General features: G+C 44.1%; 2 protein-coding genes across 5 annotated transcripts; both read right to left on the reverse strand.

Annotated features, from left to right (window-relative positions):
• Positions 1 to 2,782: 2,782 nt before the first annotated feature.
• Positions 2,783 to 17,482, reverse strand: rusc1 (RUN and SH3 domain containing 1). The gene is made up of 11 exons (XM_080472541.1): positions 17,415 to 17,482; positions 12,627 to 15,995; positions 7,169 to 7,291; positions 6,983 to 7,059; positions 5,990 to 6,164; positions 5,565 to 5,670; positions 5,398 to 5,444; positions 4,810 to 5,315; positions 4,483 to 4,727; positions 4,070 to 4,240; positions 2,783 to 3,077 (listed from the first exon to the last, which is right to left on the reverse strand). Exons 2-11 carry the CDS (start codon positions 15,865 to 15,867, stop codon positions 2,912 to 2,914), a joined length of 4,857 nt encoding a protein of 1,618 aa, XP_080328667.1. The 5' UTR covers positions 15,868 to 15,995; positions 17,415 to 17,482; the 3' UTR covers positions 2,783 to 2,911.
• Positions 17,483 to 18,726: 1,244 nt separating this feature from the next.
• fdps (farnesyl diphosphate synthase (farnesyl pyrophosphate synthetase, dimethylallyltranstransferase, geranyltranstransferase)) lies at positions 18,727 to 24,089 on the reverse strand. 4 transcript variants are annotated; one of them, XM_080472327.1, is made up of 11 exons: positions 23,943 to 24,042; positions 23,395 to 23,547; positions 23,167 to 23,307; positions 21,961 to 22,041; positions 21,720 to 21,842; positions 20,839 to 20,927; positions 20,688 to 20,760; positions 20,448 to 20,525; positions 20,222 to 20,356; positions 19,543 to 19,643; positions 18,727 to 19,449 (listed from the first exon to the last, which is right to left on the reverse strand). In XM_080472327.1, exons 1-11 carry the CDS (start codon positions 23,943 to 23,945, stop codon positions 19,239 to 19,241), a joined length of 1,188 nt encoding a protein of 395 aa, XP_080328453.1. In that variant the 5' UTR covers positions 23,946 to 24,042; the 3' UTR covers positions 18,727 to 19,238. The 4 variants fall into 4 exon arrangements, with proteins under 4 accessions (XP_080328453.1, XP_080328454.1, XP_080328451.1 ...); XM_080472328.1 differs by lacking the exon at positions 19,543 to 19,643 and having other exon boundaries at positions 23,943 to 24,089; XM_080472325.1 differs by lacking the exon at positions 23,943 to 24,042 and having other exon boundaries at positions 23,395 to 23,755.
• Positions 24,090 to 24,224: the final 135 nt, after the last annotated feature.

Raw genomic sequence — 24,224 nt, forward strand, 5'->3', positions numbered from 1 at the left:
TTAAAGGAAATGTGATTTACATTGAGAAGATTTCAAATAGTTATTTTTTTCTATTATAATTTTAAATACTATGTAAAAAAAAAAGCATCCAAATTCAGCGAGTTACCCAACTTACCCCAGCCTGTTAAGTCTTGAAACAATTTCTCATCACAAGATGGCGTATCGGACTAATCAAAGCAGTGTGACAAAAAATAATCACCATGAAAAATAGTCTTAACAGTGGTTGAAGTGATACTTTTGAACAGTGGTGTAGTCCATATGTGCCCATTCCTTGACTTGTCCCAATATGAACCACTGAATCTCCAAATTATAGACTCCAGGGACAAACTGATGCTAAAGTGACTCAACACTGCCACCCAATGTACAACAGAGGCATGACTTAATTTTAGCGCAGCATCTCTTTAACACCAAAACTCTTGAATAATGAGTTTTCTTGATCCTGAACGGGGAAAAAAATGCAGCTGAGGAGGTTTGATTTATACAGATAATTTTATTTTTGGTGTATTTACAAACAAGCACATGCAGGAGGTGGACAGTGACTGACACTAGAGGGGCACTCAACTATTTGCAACAGTGGGACACAGGGATGTCTACAGGCTACATGACACCGGGGGGAGGGGGGAGGGGGGGGGGGGCAGATACAGAAGTCATTGTTACATTCACACATACATGAGTGAAATTGCAGGATGTGCCGGCACACAAAGTGCTCGCACTCGTCTCTGCTTTCACTGCCACAAACGCTGCCATGTGCACTCACTCGCACATACGGAACCCAGATAGATAGAGAGACACTAGATGGGCCAGCTAGAGAGCCACTCTTTTCAGAAGCCTCAAGATCAATAAATAGTACATCAAATAAATTGCTTTCAAACGAATGCATTTATAATCTCATCTGAAAATAAAATGAAACACAAAACAATTGAATGCATCTACCGATATTTCTCCACATCTAGATATCTAGACTTCCTTGTAAACACCAAGATAATATTCATTTGATGACTTTTTTTTCTCATTAGTATTGTGATCATTACTTACAAGTTATGAGGACTGGTTTGACTTAATGCTACTGGACTGTTGCCATAGCGCCAGTAATCTCATGCTACATGGCATGAACACAATAACACGAGGAAACTTTGAAGAGCTGAGCTTTCCCTGATTTATTGGTAGCAATAAAACCTTCCTGCTTATTTTAATAGAGGTCCTTTAGTCAGTCTTGTCAAAGTCACACTTTTTGATATTAACAGTTTTAAAATGTATACCGCTGCCCTTTGCTTCCACTTGCACGATAGCATTGACTTGAAGTCATGACTTTAAAAAAATAAATAGATAAAAAAGAAAGAAAAATCAATTGCACATTTAACCATATGCATAGTCATCAATACATAATATAAAGAATAACCAATTAATATATGACACAGAGCAACATATTTCATATGAGCGACATCAGAACAGATTTTTCACTTCCACCGTTACCACTAATATTAAATATGATCAGCAAACATGGCAGGAAGGGTCAGGATAAATACAAAAGCTGAGGTGCAAGGTGAAGACCTGCCACCAAACCTGCAGACCGCACAGTAGCTGTTATGGATGACATGTCATCAAGGATGTTTCTCACTGCAGTCACTTTAAGTTCAGATAAGAGTTGAACAAGGGCTCAGCATAGTTTTGAGAAGTTTTTACTCAAACACAAGGAGACTTGGTCTTTTTTTTTTTTTTTTAAGGGCTGGCTGGGTGGCGGGGTGGAGATATTGGCTACAGATTGCTGTTGGCTGATAATATTTTCTTTACAACTGGCTGGGATATATAGAGATGCTTCCCGGCATTCATTCAAAGCATTCATGGCACAATACAATGCTTACAGTTTTTAGGATATGAGCTAAATCTAAGAACATTATGAATATGGCGTCAAGACAATGGCAATACGTAAAGCACACAAGAGGGAAGATACTGGATTTGATACTTAAAATAAACATATATTCATTTTCTTTTGCATGTATGACGACCACTTAATGTGTCTTGTAAGTTGCAAATGTGAGGATGCTGCCGGCTTTCTCTTATTCATCTATCTTTCTATCTATCTTGGTAATATCAATCTCAATTTATATACCTATATTATATATATTTTTATGTATATTTATACAGTCGAATATAATAGCAGAAACACGCATGAACCAGGAGAGAGAGAGAGAGATGAGAGGTCAATAATGGTGAAAGGTCAAGAGAACACAGATCTACACAGCTACAATTCACTACATTACTACGCAGTATGCAACAGGAGCTATGGCCCAGTACTCCAACATGACTTCTCTTCTCAACAACCCGCGAGCCACGACTCTCTGCAGGTGATGATAAGAGACGCTAATGCGGCTACAGCAAGGCTGTCGACTGTCGCCTCCTCTGAGCAGGCAGCCGCAGATCCGAAAGCACTCCAGGTTGATTTGTACATTATTTCGCCGGCGATCGCTTTCAGATCCGTGGCTGACAAGGACGGCAGCAAATGAGAAAAAGACATTTAAAGGGATACTTCAGTCAAAGATCAAAGGTCTTCTGGTGTCAAACGGTCTACATTTGAGCTGAGTCATTTCTCACACCATCTGCTGGATCCCTGCTGCGAGACTCCATTCGGCTCAATGCTACCGAACTGGATGGATTGTAATGGGGAGAAAAATCCCCATATGTTCATAATTGCGAAGAGGCTGCAGACTGATCCTCATGCATGAAAAGCAATAACAGATGGTGCTGTGCACTCAACTCAAACTGTAACCAAGTTGGTGTGAAATATCCCTTTCAGAGTAGTGCAGCCTCACCATCACCTCTCAATACTCACCTAAAATATAGATGTTTTCTATTTATTTCTTTTTTTTTATTACTTTTGTCTTGATTCAGTGCAGCAGCTATGATGCCAAAGTCACATGATGAGGGAGGCGTAGCCAATAGGTACCAGCCCCTCTTTGTCTCCCTGACGACAGCGGATCCAGTCCTGATCAACGCCTCCTAACACCACCAGTTCCTCCCCTCTGCAGAAGCTGAGCTCCGAGCCGGTCCCGTGGTGGTCACACAGCGTTCGTACTGACCTGAGTGAGACACAGGACACATTCTCAGTAACAGTCATCAGTGTGTACACCAACCACAAAAAGAAATACACGTCAGCGTATGATGCAGGACTGGATGACCCACAATTAGAATCAGACGAGTGAGTCACCAAATACAAACATTTAAAGATACTGATAGCGGGAGCAGGTCTGCCATGTACCGAATCTACTGGAGCCTTTTGAATGAGAACTTTTAGGGAATTTTAAATTTGTTTGCCAACCAGTCATACACAAGTTGTTTCTCTAAAATGGGATCTGCTAAGTGATGTAATGGTTTCTGGATCTTGTGGAGTTTGCATGTTCTCCCTGTGAGTGTGTGGGTTCTCTACAAGTTTTTGTTTTTTTTGAGGTTGATTTGTAACTTCAGAAATGCCTGAAGTGTGAATATGAGTGCGTGTGACAGTCTGTCTCAGTGTTTGTCCTGTTATGGACTATTGATATTTCCAGGGTTGTTTCCCGTCTTCGCCCCTAAATCTGAACGTGATTAAGCTGTTTAGAAGATGGACGGATGACTTGATACCTCTAAGAGTAATTTCAAATGCAACACATATACAATTTTTCCTTTGAAGCTTAAATCAACATGAAAACATTCAAAGGAGGCCATCGTTTCAAAATAGAGATACATGGAGAAAATACAAGCCTCAGGCTCATACAGAATAAAACCTAAATGTTTCAAACAATCATCAAATGACACAATAAATGGCGGCCACTGGACTTCATAATTAGGTCCATATCGAATCCTGCAGTAATTGCTCAATGTGAGTTAAAACTTTCGACCCAAGCCTACAGCACCATCATCTGGTGATGTCAAATTTGTGCTATTGTTTTCTGATTTAATGAAGTTTCAAATGACTTCCCTGAAATTGTGAAAACAAAACAGTGGATTTTGAAATGAACAAAGATCTTTTCAGCCTTCAAAGTTCCAAAAGCTACCCCGAGTCCCAGCATGTCCCATCATTTTATTCCTGTGTTACCTGAGTGGTCTGGGTTTGTCGTTCATCTCTATTGCTTCAACGTCTTCTTTCTCTGGCTCCAGCTCACTCTCTCCCTGGGGCTCGAGAACCCTTCTTAGTATTGGCGTGGAGTTACTGCTCACCATCCGGGTCAGTGCAGTGACACCAGGAGCCAACCACTGTGACGGACGCCTGGGGAATGAGAGAGAAAATCAAAAGACTGTTAACATGGTGAAATGTCAGCCACTTTATTCATGAGATATAACCGTGTCAAGCTCAATAGGTAAAGGTTTTGATTGAAGCAACTATATTGTTTCCACAGAGACCCATTTAATTGATATAAGTGTGGTGGAGCAACAAGACATCTTGAACAAAAGGTAGTGGAGAGTGGTACAGTACAGAGGAGGCAGATGGATGGATATTTAATTGCTAACCTTGTTTGTGCCGTGTAACTTGTGGGGCTGCTGGGACTTTTAGATGCTCCAAACAGTCGACCCAGACCCCAAGGAACCTGAGCACTAGTGCTCACTGGAGTGTAGTCACTTCCTGCCTCGGTCTGGAGGTTGGGCAGATCCGTCTTCATGTCTTCTGTTCTCGCTGTAGGCAGGCTCAATTCTGCCAGGTTCTGGCTCAGTCGGCCGCCCCAGCGAATCACAGCCCCCCACCCCTGCTGGATCACCTATAATAATGTGAATTCGGATCAGTTGCAGAGGATCTCATAATCAGAACTGATGGCATTAAAACAGTAAGTAGTTCCCTACCTGCCCAGCCTGTTGAGCGAAGCTGTCGTCCTCGATATTCGGAGGAAGCAACCCCACCATTTCCTTCTCCTGCACCCACAACAGTTGAGGACTCGTCTGTTCAAAAGCGACCGGGGCCTTTATGGGTTCAGCATTAGTGTTTGGCGACACCACAGACACTTCATTCTTTAGATTAGCTGAGGGTGATGGCTTTGCTTCTTTAGCTGCCTTATTTTCTGGACTTCCAAAGTCGACTACCGCAAGGCTTTCGATATTCCTACTGCTTGCGACTTTGGACTGGGGTGCATTCGTCGACAGCTGGAAGGCAGTTTCCTGAAGGGGCGGGCTGGGGATCTCCGGCCTGTGACTCTCGGGCTCTAAATGATGATGCTGAAAGAGCAGGTCGAGGTTGAAGGTGAGCAGGCTGAGCGGCTGCAACACAAGTAGCAGCTCCTCATACAGAGGTTGGCAGGCGGTCAGCGAAAGACGCATGAAAGAGGTGGGGTGGTAATATGTCTCCAGCACATCTGAGACAGATAGAAATCAGCGTTAGTGTACTTACATGAAGACTTATAGCCACAGCACAATCGGGAAGAGAAATACACATACCACCGCACGACTGCAGGTGAGACAGCCAGGAGTCGAGAAGCTTTGTGCTTGAGGACAAAAACACACAAAAGACAAGTCACGGGGATGTCTGCAAGTTGATTAAGAGGCAGTACATTTATTTGACACATTCTACTTGAGATCATGTATTAATATGAATCAACACTTACTTCAGCAGGCCGAGAAGGAAAGCATTGAACCTGTGCTTGCCTAGTCTGAGCTGCGGCAGCTCCCCAACTCGAACTTGTAAGGTGAACAAGGCTTGACTTTTCGGACCTTTAAAATTGGTCAGAAGGTAGAAGACAAAACATATAAAAAGAGAAAGAGCAGTGATTAACAGAGAAACGTACAGAGGTGAGGGAAAAAAATTGCTGTTGAACTTGGCACTTCAAAGCCAATCGATATGTGCATCCCGTTGGTCTCTTTATTCAGCTTTTCAGACGATAAATCTCTCAAGTATTGGCTTATGGGTTGGAAAATTAGAGACGGATGAAGAGCAAGGTTTTATCACTATTAACCAGACAAAACTCCACACAGAGACAACCATGTCATATAAAGCTCTGGATACACAAGCCGACAGTGCTCCGTATGATACCTGGCCGCGTTGAGGCCTGGACCAGACCCCATGCTGAGTTTGGCCTCCTGCCTGCAATCAGGTCACTCTGGTGGGGTTTCATGCCATCGGTCAGCAAACTGTGCAGGGCGGGGCAGAGGCACTGCAGCACCAAACGGCCCAGTGAAGGATTTATAGTGCTGTCTCCTGATAAGGCCTGAGGAGAGGACAGCAGCGTGGAAGGGAGGAAAATCGGATCGGATGGGGAGAAAGATATGCGGTGATTTGGAGAGACAGAGGATGAGATCAGACAGGATGACTCAAGATAGAAGGAGTAAAGGAAATTGGGACACGTAAATGTGAGGGGGGGATGGTAAAAACATGATGTGATGAGATATAATTCGGAAAGGGTATGTGCAGTTAGTTTAGAAGCAAATTCTTTTTACTAAGAGATTGAGCTATGCAAAGTATTCTAGAACCTTATGGGAGGCAAACTAAATATGTAGAGTTGAAACAAGAAGGGATGGGGGCAATGTCAAAAATAAACACAAATTAGATAAAGTAGCACATTTATCTACATGGAAATTGCTTATGCTGTTTGGCTTGTGTAATATAAAGCCTCTTATTCATCAAGAAATACGAGCAGCAAGGCGTCTGATTGTTTACAATCATTTTCTGCGGCAGAGCAAACCAACACATGCAGACACTTCAGCATTATGAAGAACAAGGGGCCCTAGAAGTGAAGATCTGCCCCACATAAACCCCAATCCTAACATAATCAAGTCTGTCTGTTTACCTGATGAGACAGATGGATCTAATCCAGACTGCATAGTTCTTAAAGATGCTGTAATGCAACATCCGTGGAAGTCGGTTCGAAAACTGTGCGCAAGCCACAGCAGATTCACTTAGCAAATTGTATTCAGTGACGTCAACTCTTGAAGCCAATTATGCCCCACAACAACAAACTTTTGCACAGTGCTGTATCTGATCAGATACATTGACTATGGTAAGTCGATGTTTTCAGCAGCGGCTCACCTTCTGTACAACAGTCCGAGAGGCGCTGAACTGGGCCAAGATGGCTTCCACGGCCACGCTGACTGCACTGACCAGAGCTGAGAGGGGGAGGGACAATGTTCCACAGTGAAACAGAGGAGCAGGAAAACCAATAACAGGACAGAGACGCACGGAAGGTTAAACGCAAGCATAAACAAGTATTCAGACCTTTCTTTTCCAGCAGGCACAGAGAGGACAGGCCGGGACCTCTCATTGGACGCTTCACATCCTCGCCCATCCAGCGTGCCTCTGTCTTCTGTACAGAGCCAGCGAACGAGACACTGCGAACAGCTGACAGCAAAGCAGCAAATACTTACTGAAAAACACATTCACTGGACCCAAAAGAAATCATCATCAACAGAAACATCATGGTTGTATTGGCATTATTAGTGAGAGTAATTATATAGTGGAAAAGCAGATAAAAGCAGATGGAAGCAGATGGTGCTACTGACAACATACAGAGTGTGACCACATCCTGCAGCTCTGTGGTGAGCTGAAAACATCTGGAACTGTGCAGACGACTTCAGTGTCGAGGCTAAAACAGGATCCCATGCATAGCCTCAACAAATACATTCCATATAAATACTCACACACATTGTTTATATAAGTTCAGGAGAGTAGAGAGGAGGAACTGCAGGGATGGGAACAAACAAGTGGAGGAGCTACGACAAGAATAAGGTCAAATAAAATTGCACACATGTGCAAAGTGCAGATGCTGTGTACAGTCTGAGGTTTATATAAATGGATTTATATAAACTGGTAAGGTAAATGCAAAACATGGGTACATGTACATGTTCCTATATTTGAGAAAACCTAACGCACCTACTACACACAGTCCCAACATGATCGATTACAAAAAAAAATGTGTTTACATTGGAGCATCATCAAGCAGCAACCGATGCTGTGCTTTGTATGAAATGCATGTTTATTTCAACACAACATGCAAAAACAGAAATAAAGAAAAAACGACAACATGAAGGCAGACCTGACGAGACTGACACGAAGAAAGACAGAGAGAAGACAGAGAGAGGGAGGAGAGTGACTCTGGACACCCTGTGACAGGAGCGGCTGGCGCCCTTCTGAAGGGCCTTTGCAGATTTGAAAGGTGGGTGGAGATAAAACAAAAACAAAACAAAGTATCAGATGACCACAAGGAGGGAGGGAGAAGCTGCTGAATACACCAAACAGCAGCAGTTACCTCGACTCTTTCAAATCTGTAAATCCCAATGGTTGGGGGGAAAAAATGACACAAGTGTGAAGGCCACTGTATCCAGAGCAGAGAACAGAGACCGAGAGAAAAACAGACAGACATGCAAGCGAGAAGACAGACAAAGAGAGAGTGTAAGATGTAGGCAGAGAGAGAGAAATCTTACTCGCCACGCGTGACTGCAGAGGAGCCTGGTAGAGTTTTGGGGGTAGGGGGGGCGCCCTGGGTGGTATAGGAGGGTAGAGGTTTGGATAGTAGAGGGGAGCAGCGAGGGCAGGCAAGGTGTGCGAGCGGGGAAACAGCGGGGAGCTCAGGGAGGAGCCCGCAGCACCCACAGGGGGCGCTCCGGAGCGCTGGGGAGGGGAGAGGGCTCCGATAGGAGAGAGACGTGGAGGGGCACCCTTGTGGAGAGGGCAGTTCTTAGGGTGGTACAGGTAGCAGGTGGGGAGGGGAGGGAGCTCTTTGGACGTCCTGGCCTTGCTGCTGTTGCGGTCTGCATGGGCGTGCGCATGCTTCCCTGAATAGAGCGAATCCATAGCGCTGATGTTGTTTGAAAACGTCATCATAACGTCGATATTTTTGTATGGCGTGATGCAACCTGGTGTCTCAGCGGTGCCACTAACAGGTGTGCCAGACTCAGTGTGGGCGCCAGTCTGCAGCTCTGACTCACTGCCGTAAAGCGAGTCGAAATTGCAGATTGAGTCAGACGCAAAGTCCCTTTCTTTGTTTCTGGAATCTTTGATAAGTTCAAATAGCGAGTGTGCGTTTTCATTAACGATGTCTCCATAGTCAAGTGGAAAGTCTACAGCAAAGTCAGGCAGGGATTCATAGTTCGACTCAGGACTCGAGTCGTCTCTGTTGATGGAGTTTGAGGTGAAAGCAGGGGGCCACTGCGGGCTGTGGTGTTTGTCTGTGGACTCCTGGCCTACATGGCTGCGGGGTCTGGGATCTGTGACGGGCTGGTAGTTACAGAAGCCTGGGCGAAAGCGAGGGAGGGCAGTGTGGAGGAAGTAGGGTTGGGAGGATTGGGTAAGGGAGAGTGGGGGTGAGGAAACTGTTTATTTCAAAAGGGAAGCAAAGGCCAAAAATTGCAGGGTGCGGGAATCAGGATGGAGAAGGCAAGACGCATTAGCAAGGTGATATAAGGGAGCAAAGCGAAGGCATGGACAAACAATACAAACAACCAAATGGGATGGACGGGTGAGAAAAAACGGGAATAATAAAAGTAACAAAAAAGAGGCAAAGAAATGGGAAGGAGAGAGAGAGAGAGATGTAGAAAATGTTATTAGTGTCTGTTGAGAGAAAAATGTACATTCCTGAGTGTCTTCCAGAAAAAACAACCATTGTGTAACTCTGAGCAGCATTTAAACAATTCAAACAGGTGATAGACAGTCACACAGTAACAGTGCATGGGAGTTGATGGAGCGGATTTATGGAGCGCAGTAAAAACAAGTCTTTTGTTGAGGAGGGGTTTGACACAACAGGACATGATCTGGCAGCTATAGAAGAATAATTGGAGAGTGATCTCACAGCTGCACAGTAGAAACACTCCATCTGTCACTCACTCACTTCTTCGTCATAATTAAAGTGCCACAGATTTATTACGTTCCTGAGTAGATTAAAAATTCAGGTTTTTGTGTGTGACACTCTGCTTTCACTTCCTGTTACAAAACAATTAAGGCCAAAGTCTCATACTTTGTGTGTTTTACTGCAGTGTCACCATCACCTCTGGATCACCTCTCTCTCTCTCTCTCTCTCTCTCTCTCTCTCTCTCTCTCTCTCTCTCTCTCTCTCTCTCTCTCTCTCTCTCTCTCTCTCTCTCTCTCTCTCTCTCTCTCTCTCTCTCTCTCTCTCTCTCTCTCTCTCTCTCTCTCTCTGTGTCTCTCTCTCGCTCTCTCTCTCTCTCTGTGTCTCTCTCTGTCTCTCTCTCTCTACCATTACAGTAAACACTGTAATGCTGAGTCAGCCAACAGAGACCAGAGATCTGTCTGTTTCTGCTCAATCACTGCATCTTCCCTCTACAGATTGTAGAGGAAAGATGCCCCCCCCCCCGCTCTCTGTTACCCGTCACACACTACTAAATGCTACAAAAGGAGCAAGAAAGACACAGTACCTTGGATAGTCTCGAGCTTGCTTTGAACTGTAACCAACACATGATACTTCCTATTTTTCTGACAGTGAATCTCTGCAATTGGTCCATGTACTGAGATCCTCCCCTTGAGCTCTTAAAGGTGTACACACCTACAGCTGGATGTTTTTACCCACACCTTGTTACAGTGACTGAGGAATATTTACATTTGCAGCAAAAGTACTAGACATTTTGTTATATTGTACTCAGTAACAAGTAGTTTGTGACTGCCTACAAAAATGACCAAAAGGTTTGAATATCAATGCAAATGGTTGGCATACACAGTAGTGACTTAAGAACTTATGAAAAGTAAAGAATTCCATGATGTAAGTTGTACATATGTATGAGTGAAAGTACATGGTATAATAGTTACTTGTAGAAGTACCTCATAAACTATTTAATTACAATACTATGAGTATTTGTAACTCTTTACTTGCATGTCTGGGTAAGACAGAATATCGGTAAGAATAAGCCCTGGGAGGCTTCAAAATATAAAAAACGAAAATAGAATTAAAAAGACAAAAATGAGAGTTACAACACATTTCTACAAGCTATTTCTGTTTATTAACTCAAGGACTTTGGCTATATTTGCCAATCAAGTACACAGATGGAGTATCTGATCAACAATCAATGTTTTTCCGATTTACTCACAGGCCTATACTTCCTCCTGTCACAGACAAGATTAAAATGTGACTTCTGTGTTCAGGAGCATTTACAAAATTTTGTCTTTTCTACATTTATTGCACAAGAAATGCATTGAGGTTTGTGCCATTCCAAAAACTCTGATAGAACCTGATTGGAAAATGTACACATTAACAAATAATAGAGATATTTGTGTTCACAAATAGGGATAAAAAAACACTGAACAAACGTGAATACCTAAAAAAATCTCCCAAGCCGGTTTGATAAAGAAGTTTTTTTTCTTTTGCTAGGACCTCTAGGAGAAGTAATAAATATGCCAGATGTCTTTTGGCAGTGGTTTAAACAATCGTCCTAATGCAGCTGGACTCTGACAAGCGAAAGCTTAGTTTCTATGTGGTACACTGCAGCACAGCATGAGATAAGTAACATGATCTGAGCTATCTGTGCCACTCCAGAGAGCAGAGTGGGTGGGGATGAGACGAGATAGACAGCAAGTAAAGAGCATATAAACATCCCAAGCTGATGATAGGATTTGAATTTAAGACCACCAAACGTTAAGGGAGAGAGGAAGAGGCAAAGACTTCAAGATGCCCACACAGGCATGACACCCCATGAGACCCTTCAGAAAACAATGAAGGACAGAACTGAGTTGATGTGAAAAAGAAGGAAGAGAATAGCTCAGCGGGCTCTCCCATTACCCTCCTCTCCTCAGTCTGAAGAGAGAAGATGAATAATTCAATAAGGCCATGGTGACATCACACTGATGACCAGTGCAGGAAATACTGGCTGGAGAGTTTCCAACCTCCTTTTTCTCCTCAGGTTACCTCCACTACTCTCACTTTCATAATCCATCCATCTCTTGCAGCTACTCATGCTTCATCTCCAGCTTCCCTCCCTGATTATCCCCGGGCATCATTTATCCATCATGTCACGCATCATCCCTCTCTATTACTCATGCTCGCCCTCGATCTCTTTGCTCTTGTTCCATATATCTCCTCTATAAACCAGCCTACATTTTCATTTCCTTGGTTTCTTTTCCTTCGTTCCTTCCAATCGTGCTGTTCAATAATGATATTTGTGCTTCATTCAACAGAGCAAGCTGAGTGTCAGTCTGTCTTTTACCCATCTGTTCCTCTCCATCATCTTCCCATCCCAGATTTCTTGGGTTGTCCAATTTACACACACGCACGCACATACACTGTGTTTCCATGGTTTCCGGTGACATTGTGTTGACTTAGATTCAATTCCTGAAGATTTAGACTTCGTTCAGTGGCAACTATTAATTACCCAAACCCATACCCCAACCAAAACCGTGAAGTGAGCATAACTCTTCTCCAACCTTAAAACACATCTTCACATTTAATAAAATTTTTAAAAAAAAAGTGATTTTACATTTATTTTTCTCCCATACGAGGAAGACAAAGTCCCATAATGTAAGTGTGTAAACAGGTTTTGGTCCTTACAACAGTAATAAGCAGAGTACAGACACACACACACACGCACGCACGCACGCACGCACGCACGCACGCACGCACGCACGCACGCACGCACGCGCACACACACACACACACACACACACACACCTCTACTAAACATGACCACACTTAACAGATACTTCTAATACACTTGGAACATAATTAAAAACTCACCCGTAGTTCTTGACTCCAACGTTCTTCCTCCATCAGCTCGCCCTCTCTGCTCCACCTCCTCCATTTCTTCTTCCTCCCTTCCCTCCTTCTCTTCCCTCCTAACATCCTCACCCTCCCACTCTCTCCCCATGGTCCACAGGCTGCTGTCGCTAATGGAGGAGCCCATCTTCTGAGATGGGCACAGCTCCAGTAGTCCACCCTCTTTGTCAGCCCTCTGGAGCATTTCCTTCAGAGCAGCCATGGAGGTCAGGGCGGGCGGCGGCTGCATGAACAGGGCCTGAGCCTGAGAGGTGTACTCCCACTGCTTGCCATCACTGCCTGCCTTCTCTCTTCTCCACTTTAAGTTGTACAGTATGTCTGGATCTGGGGTAACCACCGAAGGGTCGGGGTCAGGCCCAGTGATCACTTTTGTTGGGGCACAGGTGCTCTTGTTGCGGAAACGGAGCTCTTTAAAGGTCGTGACCTTCGGAGCTGAACCTGGGGTTGAGCCAGAGGTACTCAACTTCTTTGGGCCTTCCGCGTGGGTTTTTCTCTTTTCTTGATGTGAAAGCTGAGTCAGGTCTTCACATTCAGGTGTGAAAGCTATGAGCCAATCAAACCGTTCAGGTTGTTCAGAGTTGGCGGGAAGAGTGCTGACTTTAGGTGCCAGAACTGCAGGGGGAATTGGGGGTAAGGGGCGTGGAGGAGGCGGAGGGGGAGGTGAACCTGGTAACTCTGAGGGGTATCGAAAAGTTCCAAAACTCATATCCTTTGCTTCAGTTTCATGTGTACTGATAAAATTGGTGCTGTAGTAATGGTCGGATGTCACACCAGTGTTCCTCCTCCTCCTTCTTGCCATCGCAGTAAAAGTAGTTCTTTGTGTTTCTTTGAGCTCCTGCTTCTTTTTGTCTTCTTCAACTATTTCTGCTGTTTGATCTCCTTCCAACTCTCTCCATCTATCTCTAGTCATCAACATTTCATCATGTTTGTTTTCCCCCTCCCCTTCCTGAAGTCTGAATCCTTGTGACTCCCCACATTTTGACGTGACTGTTTCATTTCCCTCATCCTCTAACCCCCCGACACAGACACCCAACTCCGGGCTAAGTTTGAGGAGCTCGGCTTGAGTCAATCCAGCGAGCATAAGGAGCTTCCTAATTTCTACATCTAGTGCATGGAAGGAGGGAGGAGGAGGCAGGGAAGGTGGAGGTGGTATGGCGGGTGGAGAGGAGGAGGAAACAGAGATCACGGGTGGAGGAGGCAAAGGTGGCGGGCGTGTGGTAGGTGGAGGGAGGGAAAGGGGGGTCTTCTCCTGTTCAGCTTGAAGAGCAGCAAGACGTTGTGCTTCTTTCCTGGCAAGATGTCGCTTTCTTGGGGGAGGAATAGGAGGAGTTGGGGTTGGAATAGATGGAGGAGGAGGAGATGGAGTTGTGTAGAGTGTGAGGTAAGGGGCTGGCTTTGAGGCGGGGAGAGGAGGAATCGACGGTGGAGATGGAGGTAAGGGTTTTTCACATCTAAATGTGGTGAATGTGGGAGAGGTGGAGTTAGGGGAGAAGGTCAACAATGTCGGAGAGGTGCTGACGGCCATGGAAGTGGTCTCTCTGCTGATGTTTATGTAGGTGTGCAGGTCCGAGTTCACGCTGGCATGACGTGCGGGAGGTTTTGGGGGTCTAGGTGGCGGCTCGATGGGAGAAGGGGTGAGGGAATTTGGAACGAGGGCCTCATCACAGTCTGAAGGAGCAGTTAGATCAACTCCAGCGTCTGAAAACTCCTGAGAATCTGCCATTGTTCCACTGCTGTTTTTATACAACTTCCAGGTGAAGTCAATGTTTCCCATTTCATCCATCACATCTGAGAGGTCCTGCTCCTCCAGATCCCCAAGGTCATAACCCTTCTCATGTAGTCTTGCCACGTAGGCAAGTTTTACCTCCCTGTTCACCTTTTCCAAACGATCCAGGTGATCTAAGCGATCCCGCAACACATCCCAGTGTTGTTCCCCTTCAAGATCCCAACGAGCCACTTGGATCACCTGGCTGAAGCGCTCCATTTTCCCAAACTCACCTACCGACTCCAGAAAGTCGAGCAAGCCTAACTTGGTGACCCCCGAGTCTCCTTTGACCCCTAAGTAGTCAGGAGATGGTGTATCAAGGGCAGATGGGTAGCCCTCATCAGGGGAGCAGGGGGAGATTGGGGAATGTGATGTTAAAGTGAAAGGATTTCGACCAATAGGAAGGGATGGAGGGGAACGTGTAGGAGGATGGCAGTCAGGGACTTGCGGATGAGCATGGTCTTTGGGAGAAAGAGCAACGAAAAGATTGTCTTGGTCATGGGAGGAGCAGATGGAAGAAGATTGATCTGCACAGTCTGACTCCAGATCGGAGCAGGAGCTGATGGAAGTGGAGGATGAGGAGGTAGAAGAGGACAGTGACAACTCCAGGAGCGAGGGGGGGCAGTCACAGCACGAAGGGACCAGGGTGTCATCGTCGTCATCGTCATCATCATCATCATCGTTGTCTCCGTCGTCGTCGTCATCATCAATATCAATATCTCCGCTGCTCTCTTCGTCATCATCTTCTTCCTCTGTCTTTACATTTTTCTTGTTGTCTAGGTTTGCAGTTTCATCTGCATTTTTCTTTTCGTTCTCCTGATTGGCAGCAGGGCAGGCCGAGGGCTCCTGCTGAGCTTCTGCTTTTGACAGAAGCTGCTCTTTGGCCAGTGTCCCATCTTGCCTCTGGGGCAATGGGCCTGGAGGAGGCGGGAGCTGCATTTGCTGCCTGAGAGAGATGGTGTTGTTGTTGTTGTGGTTGTGGTTGAACATACTGTTGTTGTCTTGGGGTGAACGGCCATCACAGCACAGGCATGGGAGGCTTGGCTCGTTGCAGTTGGGATCAAGAGGGAGAACCGAAGGGAGCTGAGGAGGAGGCGGAGCGGCGGCAGGGGCAATTCGATTTGCTGCAGATGCACGGGTGTTCTTAGGCTTGGGTTTGGTCAACTTGGATATCACAGGAGCCTGTTTCTGTGAGCTAAGTCTGGACTGGCTTACTGGAGCTCGAGGCTGCATGCCCAACCTGGTCCTGGCGGGAGCGGCAGGACCTTTGGTAGTGGCCCGCCGTGGGGAGGAGGTGCCGATTGTGTTCATGTTTTTGTCCTCCTTCTGAGAGCCGGGGCCATGAGACTTTGGTGCAGCTACAGCACTGTTGGTCCGTCTGCTGACGTCGAAGCGCCGCGTCTTTGGAGGCTGAGAGGAGCAGCTAGAGGACTGCATTGTGCAAATGTGACTTTTTAGGATACAGTGATATTTCTGTTGCTATAGAAACAAGTGGTGTAAAAGGCTGGACAGATCCAAACTATGACGCACCGTGACAGTCACATTTTGGCTTGACTCCCAAGATCCTATAACATCAAAGAAGACACACACAGAATAATACCTGTGAGCACAATATGTTTTCACATTAGGCCGAGCCTTTGAATTTAACCCATCATCACTGAAAATCAATAGGTTTTGGGGATTTTACATTTCCCGCGATTACAAACTTTAAGCACATCGGCAAGCATCAACACTCAAAATAACTATATTGAAACTAGAGAAATCATTTGTCCGACTGAATTGATAGTAATATGCAGATTGATTTATTTACAAAAATAAAAAAAGGCTTCATCACTTGAATACAGCCAATTACAATGTAGTAATGCAGGTTTCACTGAATCTCTTTCAAGCAATAGAATGTTTAAATAAAAAGAGAACATCTACATTAGCATACAGGGTCTCTGCAAGGTACCTGCTCTCCTTGCAAATTCAAACACCCACCCACACACACACACACACACACACACACACACACACACACACACACACACACACACACACACACACACACACACACACACACACACACATTAATTGACACCCCATGATAATAATTGTCAGCTAATCTGAAACCTAATAACTGTCACTTATCATCTCCATCTAATATGCACAGCTTCCCTGAGCCCTGATATTCATGAGTCTACGGTAGTCAAGCTGTCTCCATCTGTGCCAGTCCATCTTTTGCAGGATTCAAAGGAACTGGAGATTCAAAAGATAAAATACCTGGAGGATGACTGAACATAAAGCACGTTTAACTGGAGCGTGCGATAATCAGCCATCAGCACAGAAGAATAACACTGAGTCTGCTTTCTGTTAAAAAAGAAAAAAGAAAAAAGCCCATCTACCGAGGGCTATTGCTTATATATTCCACCACAGTGCCCTTCACCATCACTGAGGAATATAAATTAATATAAAGAGCCTGTTTACTGTGGGACACCGTGGGAATTAAGCCAACGAAGCCCTAAAATGAAAAAAAAAGGAAAAGGGCATCTGGTCGTCAGGTGTAACTGCACAAGTCCTGCACAGTATTTAACCCTGCATTTATTGATCCCGGAGAGAGACTGGGCTGGATGGGTGGAGGAGGGAGGCGCGGAGGAGGGGGGGGGGTACCTCCAACCGCATCGCTCTGGTATACAGGCCCATACGCCCCTATTATAACTCAAATAAAGCATTACATAATTCCCACATCACAATCAAAACCAATATCCACAATATTCGGCGCGTTTCCAACAGGCTGCCCCGATAAATATCTCTGATCACTGCGGGGATAAATGCATTTTCTTTAAAAATCCCCCCCCCCCCCCCCGAGGAAACAGAAGGATCTCTATATATAAAAATGAATTATTCATAAAAATACGACCGATTCTTACAGCTCCGTTTGCAAAACCAGAACATTTTCTGAGTGACAAGAGCTGTTAAAAAAAAAAACCCCAGAGAGGACTCACGATCAGATCGAGGTAAAGATGGATGAAGGTCTCCTCCATCTCGTCGGGCTCTCAGTCCGTCTGTGAATGTGAATCTCGACGGCAGCAGCCTCAGCATCTGTCTTCTCGCGAGCATCCAGGAAGCCCACCCTCCCTCCTCTTTCCTGCTCCCAATCCACCACCAGCACCACCACCAAACCACACCCACTGCTCCCCTTATCATCACATCCAGTCATTTGCACTCTCATCTCTTCTGAATTATTACTCTGCAGATTTATTCTCATCGCTATTGAATCACTCCAGTAAGTGACGGTGTATAGTCCAAAGAAACTCAAGCACAAGTCTCAGAAATGTCAAGTTGATGTTTATGACGAGCATTTAGATCTTTTTTTTTAGTTCTCGAATACAAACAGGAACAAACTTTAATTCTTTATCTTGCTTTTATTGTTTCTCTATGCAAGTATTGTGCACATTATCTCCATTCTCCACCGTCAACATTAATAATCCCATTCAGTCTTGATGTTACTATACTCGCCTTCTTTCCGTGAGTTTGCATGTTCTCCCTGTGCCTCCCACATCTAAAAAACAAACAAACATGCAACCCTAAATTGCCCATCAGTGTGAATGTGTGTATGAATGTTTGTTAGCCGGGATTCATTGCTACACCCTGGATGAATGTATTCAGGGCCACAATGCTCTCTTTCATATTTATTATGCATTGCAGGAGGCTAACTAGTCTTAACCAGCTTTATTGCGGCAAAACAAGAACAATGCTTGAGCAAATTGTCATTTAACTCGACATGATAATAAAAGCAAACTGTTTGCTTTACACAGTTGAAACTGAGGTGAAGAGAGCCATATAACCATTACATCGTCTAAACAGAACTCAGTTGCAACCAAAGGAATACCGTTAAATGTGCAGGAGTGAAAAGTACAATGTTTCACGTTTCATGAAGAAGTACTTATTTTTAATATTCATGTGTCTTATTGAATCATCAATAGCAGGCATTCAATTTAATTTACTTAAAATATTATCTGCATAAAATACCACATTTCTCAGACAAGCAATAAGACTGAGTAGCAACTGATGGTTTGGGAAGTAGATCACAAGGTGTATCTTTTCATGTAATTTGTCTCATATTTAAGTACAATTTACAAGTAATCAGTGAACTATTTTAATCAAATCTTTCAATTAATTCTTTAATTATAGTAAAGACAGCATTTGTAAATTGGCACTTCCATGTTTCTTGTTTTGTTGTGTCGGTGTGAAAAAGACAATAAAGTGGGTAAAAAAAGTCAAAAACGAAAAATAAAACACATTAGATATAACAAATTCAGGAAATATATGCTGTTTAATACACGTCTTCTTGTTATGGTTGCTTTCTTGACTTGTATACAAAAACACACATTACCATTATATACATTTTTTTTTATTATGAACTTAATTGTTACAGTATAAAAAGTGAAGATTTCATCACATCCTCTGCAAGGACGTCTACTTCAGCATGTACTCGTTCTCTATTAGAACCGGATCAAAACAAGCTGCATCTTCATCCTCTCATGCGATCATTCAGGCCAGGCAAAGTTAAGCCAAATAAAAGCTCAATCAAGCCCTGTGTGGGTCACTCCCGAACTATTCCATCTATTACATTCTTCCGGCTCTAGATAATGCACGTTTCACAACAGCTTCAATAAATATCAAACAATGAAGAGTAGATACAAACTGCTTGATGACAACCAAATACCAAAGAGTCAAATACCAAAGTCCTGCTGGATTTAGAGCATTGACACTCCGTAAAGGGGGAGAAGACTTGATCGTAATGTTTAAAGTCTCTTGTACATCGATTACCGGCTCTCACTTGTTCCTCTTGTAGATTTTCTTGGCGAAATTGAGAAAGACTGAGTGAGGAAGGTTTTGTGCGTGACAGGCGATGAGTTTCTGGAGCCGCTGGTAGCTCTCGTCTTCATATTTGTGGTACAGAGTTGGCATTTGGAGGGCATTGTACAGTGCTTTGACCTTTTCCACACTGGCTTCATCGTGGCGCCCGTAACATGCCTGAAGAGGAAACAAGCTTTTTATTAACTTGCGATCCAAGGGACTGAGTGGGATAACTTTTTGGAGAAACTGTTAGATAGAAATCAAGGACACCTGGATATCAGTGTTTTGTTCTGCTCTGCACATTTTCTATTATGTATGCTTTCTTTCTGCTGGGCTTTATCCATAAAAAAACATCCTTGAAACGCTGAAATCTTTGAAAAGATAAGTTATGAACACATTGAATTCATACCAGCAGCAGTTTTTCAACCCTGATAAAAACACTAGGAAATGAAACATGCATTTTCCAAGTGTTTTGTCTTGTGTCTCTTGATTTAAAGTGATTCATAGTAAAGAAATATTATTGATCTTTAAATCCCCCCTTTTCTCTTCCCATTAACAGTATCAAATGTTTGATGACTGTTGTACTGGACGGCGCATTCTGACTCAGAAATGCTTCATATGCACCCTCAGTGTGTCCTCTGCACAGGTGCCAGATATCGGCTAAAAATCACAGGGGTGCGTTACTATATATATATATAAATTTATTTTTATTTTTTTCAGTGCCACTGGGGACTGAAAATATCAATAGAATCTGGAATACTCCCTCTTTATTAATGCCCTTTGAGTTTTATCTTTACCTGAACAATCATAACTGAATTAAATATGTCACAAGATGGATTCCTTCAGATATTTATCTCATTTGTCATTGGGTGGGTGTTTGTGATGCACTTAAGATTCTTTAAAAGCAGCAAAGATGTCATTTGAAATGACACAGTGTTTGAATACCGACCTCGAGCTCTGCTCTCTGCTTAGGAGTCATGACTTCCAGAGCCGTCACGACCAGCCAGCTGCACTTGTTATCCTGGATGTCTGTACCAATCTTCCCCGTCACAGCTGGGTCACCGTAACAGTCTAAGTAATCATCCTGCAAACAAAATGAATCGACGGGTTCGTGTCTGTGTGTGTGTGTCTACTGAATGAGAAACCTCATAGAAACGTACAATGAAGTACCTCACCTGTATTTGAAAGAACTCGCCCATCTCAAGTAAGATGTGCTTTGCATTGCTGTGCTCCACCTCACTGTCGATTCCTGACTACAAAAGGAGCAACAGGTAGGACAAACATGAGCGACACCGACCCCACAGCTGTTCCTTTCCTGACTGCACCAGAGGATCATCTTCAATTTAAACAGGATCTATTGAATCTTTAAATCACCGCACTTCCTTCAGCTTGGAGTTTGACATGAGCTCACTCACCATGTACATGGCGGCTGCCACTGGGAGGTAAAACGAGTAGAAGGCCGTCTTGTATTTCACAATAGCCTTGTATCTAAAAATTGAGGAGAAATATTTTCATTTGACGTCACAAACTCTGTTGTCTGATAATTTACATCCCTCCGTTTCTTACCTTTCCATGGAAAATCTGCCCAGGTCCACCTGACCGGGTGGAGCAGTCATGAGGTCCAGAGCCTGACCGAGCTCCGTCTGAAAAGAGACCTGACACACACACACACACACACACACACACACACACACACACACACACACACACACACACACACACACACACACACACACACACACACACACACACACACACACACACACACACACACACACACACACACACACACACACACACACACACACACACACACACAGAGGTGGAGCTTAAAACCTGGACATGACCTATCTCCGTTTGAGCTTTAATATATTACAAATCAATTTGTAAATGAAGCAAAATTATTCTGAGGACAAACCAGTTAACTGTGTTGAATATTTACCTTTTTTTTTTTTTTTTTTAAATTTAGAAAATCCAGGAGACATGATTTGGATGAATGGGAAGGAGGCGTGCAAGGCGGGTGCAACAAGACTTTTAGGTATTGTGGAAGAATAATATTTAAAAAATTTAAGAACTTCAAAAGGAGGAACTTACATTCCCCTTGAAATTATTTAATCTTATATGTCATCTGCTTCTTATGCCTGTTTCTCTTTTGAGATTATCTAGATATTGCAGCTTGTAAATGACAGTGTTCCCTCATGATGATTGTAATTGTCTGGTAATAATTAGATTCATTGTGAATTTAATAAAAGTTTGATTGAGAAAAGCAAAAGGTAGCATATTATTGTTTGATTTTTTTTTGTTTTGAGTGAATTAAATGTATAAAAACAGTTACGACTGATTGAGAAAACTGAACATTTTGAATGAAGGCTCCTCAGTGGCAAATATCAATTTAATGGACGTGGCAAATAATAAATGTCAAATGAAATGGTTATATAAAGACGTACCTCATTAAACAGCTCCAGCAGGTGGACGTAGTACGGTTGATCCCTGCAGTGTCTGCGAAGTAGTCGGTATATTGATGCTTCCAACAGAAATGAATCATTGATAGCGTCCATACCGATTCCCTCCTTCAAACACACACAGGCAGGATTCACATGTTAACTGGAGGGCACTCTCAATACCTAAAGAAAATCGCCACCACGCCACCAAAAAGCTATTTAATTCTACTGATTAATAACCTCGAACCTTCTTGTACCAGCAGGGATTTCCTCTTCGAGTCACAGCTCCATCCATGATGTCGTCTGCCACCAGGAAAAATGCCTGAAGCTGCAGGAGACAGTGAAATAGTGGCAACACTTCAGTTAGAGATCGTAACACCCTTTGCAAAGTGTCAATTTAATACACAGCTCAACTCTGCTTGTGAGGTGAGGTCATACGAGGATTGCAGAGCTCATATTTTGTGAAAACCAACTTTATTCCTTGCAGTTTTGAAGCATTTGTTCAAAAAATAATTAAATATTTAGGTCTCTTTGCTGTCTTGACCCTTGAAAAATAGGTGCATGTCTCCCTCTACGTTTTTGGATCTTGGATGCGTTTATGTGTTTTTGTTAATGTTTGGTGTCTCTTTCAGGTTACTGTGAATCTCTTTCTGGCTATGTTTGTCATCTTGCCGTTTTTGGCAGAACCATGTCTTATTGTGGCCATTTACAGTCATTTTAAATTATCTATGTTTTTACCCCAATTGTTTGTTTCTCTTTGAGGTCTTTGATATCAGCGTTTGCAGAAACAGTGGCAAATATCACGAGGAACCCAACTCCAATCCAGAACACATGACCAAAGTGCAGCTTCTTCCCAGATACTGATTATTAACTTCTGGAATTGAGGTCAGCGTCCTGCACTTTTTACAGTTGATGCATGTAGCAGCCTCTGCTGCACGACTACTTTTAACATGCTGCAGGTTTTAAGTTTAATAGCTTTTAGATGTTCTTTACTGTTAATTACTGGATCTATTTTAGTAGATATTGCTTAGTCGTGTAACAGGAAGTGCTGGCATATATGGCAGTGGGCTTAAAACTGGAAGTTGCTGGTTCAAATCCCATCACATACAGGCACCGTAAGCAAGACCCTTATACCTAAACAGCTAAGGCTGTCTCAGTAACAAATCTGGCATAACGCCTTTGTCAAATTGATGATAATCTGCTCCCGTTATTCACTCTGTAATGGTGTTAATTGTTTTTGTCTTGTGTGGTATAACATGCAAATGACAAACATTAGAAGTTTGATTGATTAATGTAGCCAGTTTGAGCCCCTTGGCTCATGTTTAGGTTTTGGTGAAATTATGTTTAATTGAATACCTGATCACACACTGAAGGCTTAATTTGGTTGTTGACCAACAACCAACAAAAAAAGATGTTTAGACCATGAACTTCATGAGCCAGCACAGATCCTCACCAGCTCAATGCACCAGCCGACCAGCAGGGCGCGCTGCACGGTGTCCTGGGTGAGCTGAGAGGGCGGGAGAAGCTCCCGCAGCGAGCCAATCACAGACAGCCCTCGGTTCCGTTTCCCACCGGGTGTGTTGTACAACAGAACCTGCGGTAAAAATAAATAAATAAGCAAACGAACACCGACATGAGCCACACTGACGGTACCGGCTTGTCAGGAGCCTCCACCACCCACCTCTCTCAGCCTCTTCAGGGCGTCGGCCAGCGCCGGGTCGGTGTAGTCCCTCTCGGTGAGCTCTGTGACCAGCTCCTCGAAGTGAGCGTCAAACTGCTGCGGGTCCGACAGCAACGCCTTCTTCCCCTGCGTTCCGAGGCCAGTGGCGTCTCCCTGAAAAGACGACGTGCACAGCGCAGGAGTGAAGCGTTTCAGCCTGACCGGAGACACCGTCCGCCACATACTGCGGATTAGTTTAGGGGCTTTAATGACCCAGCTTAGCAGACGCCTCATTCCTGAACAACAAGCTGGTAACTACATATAAATATGACATATAACAACATAAAGTTAAACTACCCGGGTGGTCAGCCCCGGGGGTCACATCTCCTCCGAGCACCGGGCAAGGATGAAGCCAAACACTATTATTAGCTAGCAAGTTGGCTCGTCCTGAAAAGAAGCGTTGACTGGCGCTGGAGCGCATCACTTTCACAAAACTTCACGGCGGACTCACATCGGTGTAGCTCAAAGAAATAAAACGTGTTTTCATTCACAAACATGCCTTTACGTACCATGGTGACACGTTCTTCTTATTAGACAGTTCACAGCGGAAAACAAGAGAAATAAGCTCGAGTGTAGCTGTCAAACGGGGGTCTTTGAACGTCTCCTCAGATGCGGATGCGCAGTTTGTAGTTCTCTGCGGCGCCGCGGTCCTTTTTATCAGAGCGCAGCAGAACTAAATGTCCCATCATCCCTCGCGGTGGGACGTCATATGGGGTGTAGAAGATGAGCCCGCCCATTCAACAGCTGACGTCTTGATTGGTTGCTTGCATCGAACCAGGATGGGCTTTCAC

Source organism: Lipophrys pholis (genome assembly GCF_963383615.2).
Source record: "Lipophrys pholis genome assembly, chromosome: 9".
NCBI lineage: Eukaryota > Metazoa > Chordata > Actinopteri > Blenniiformes > Blenniidae > Lipophrys > Lipophrys pholis.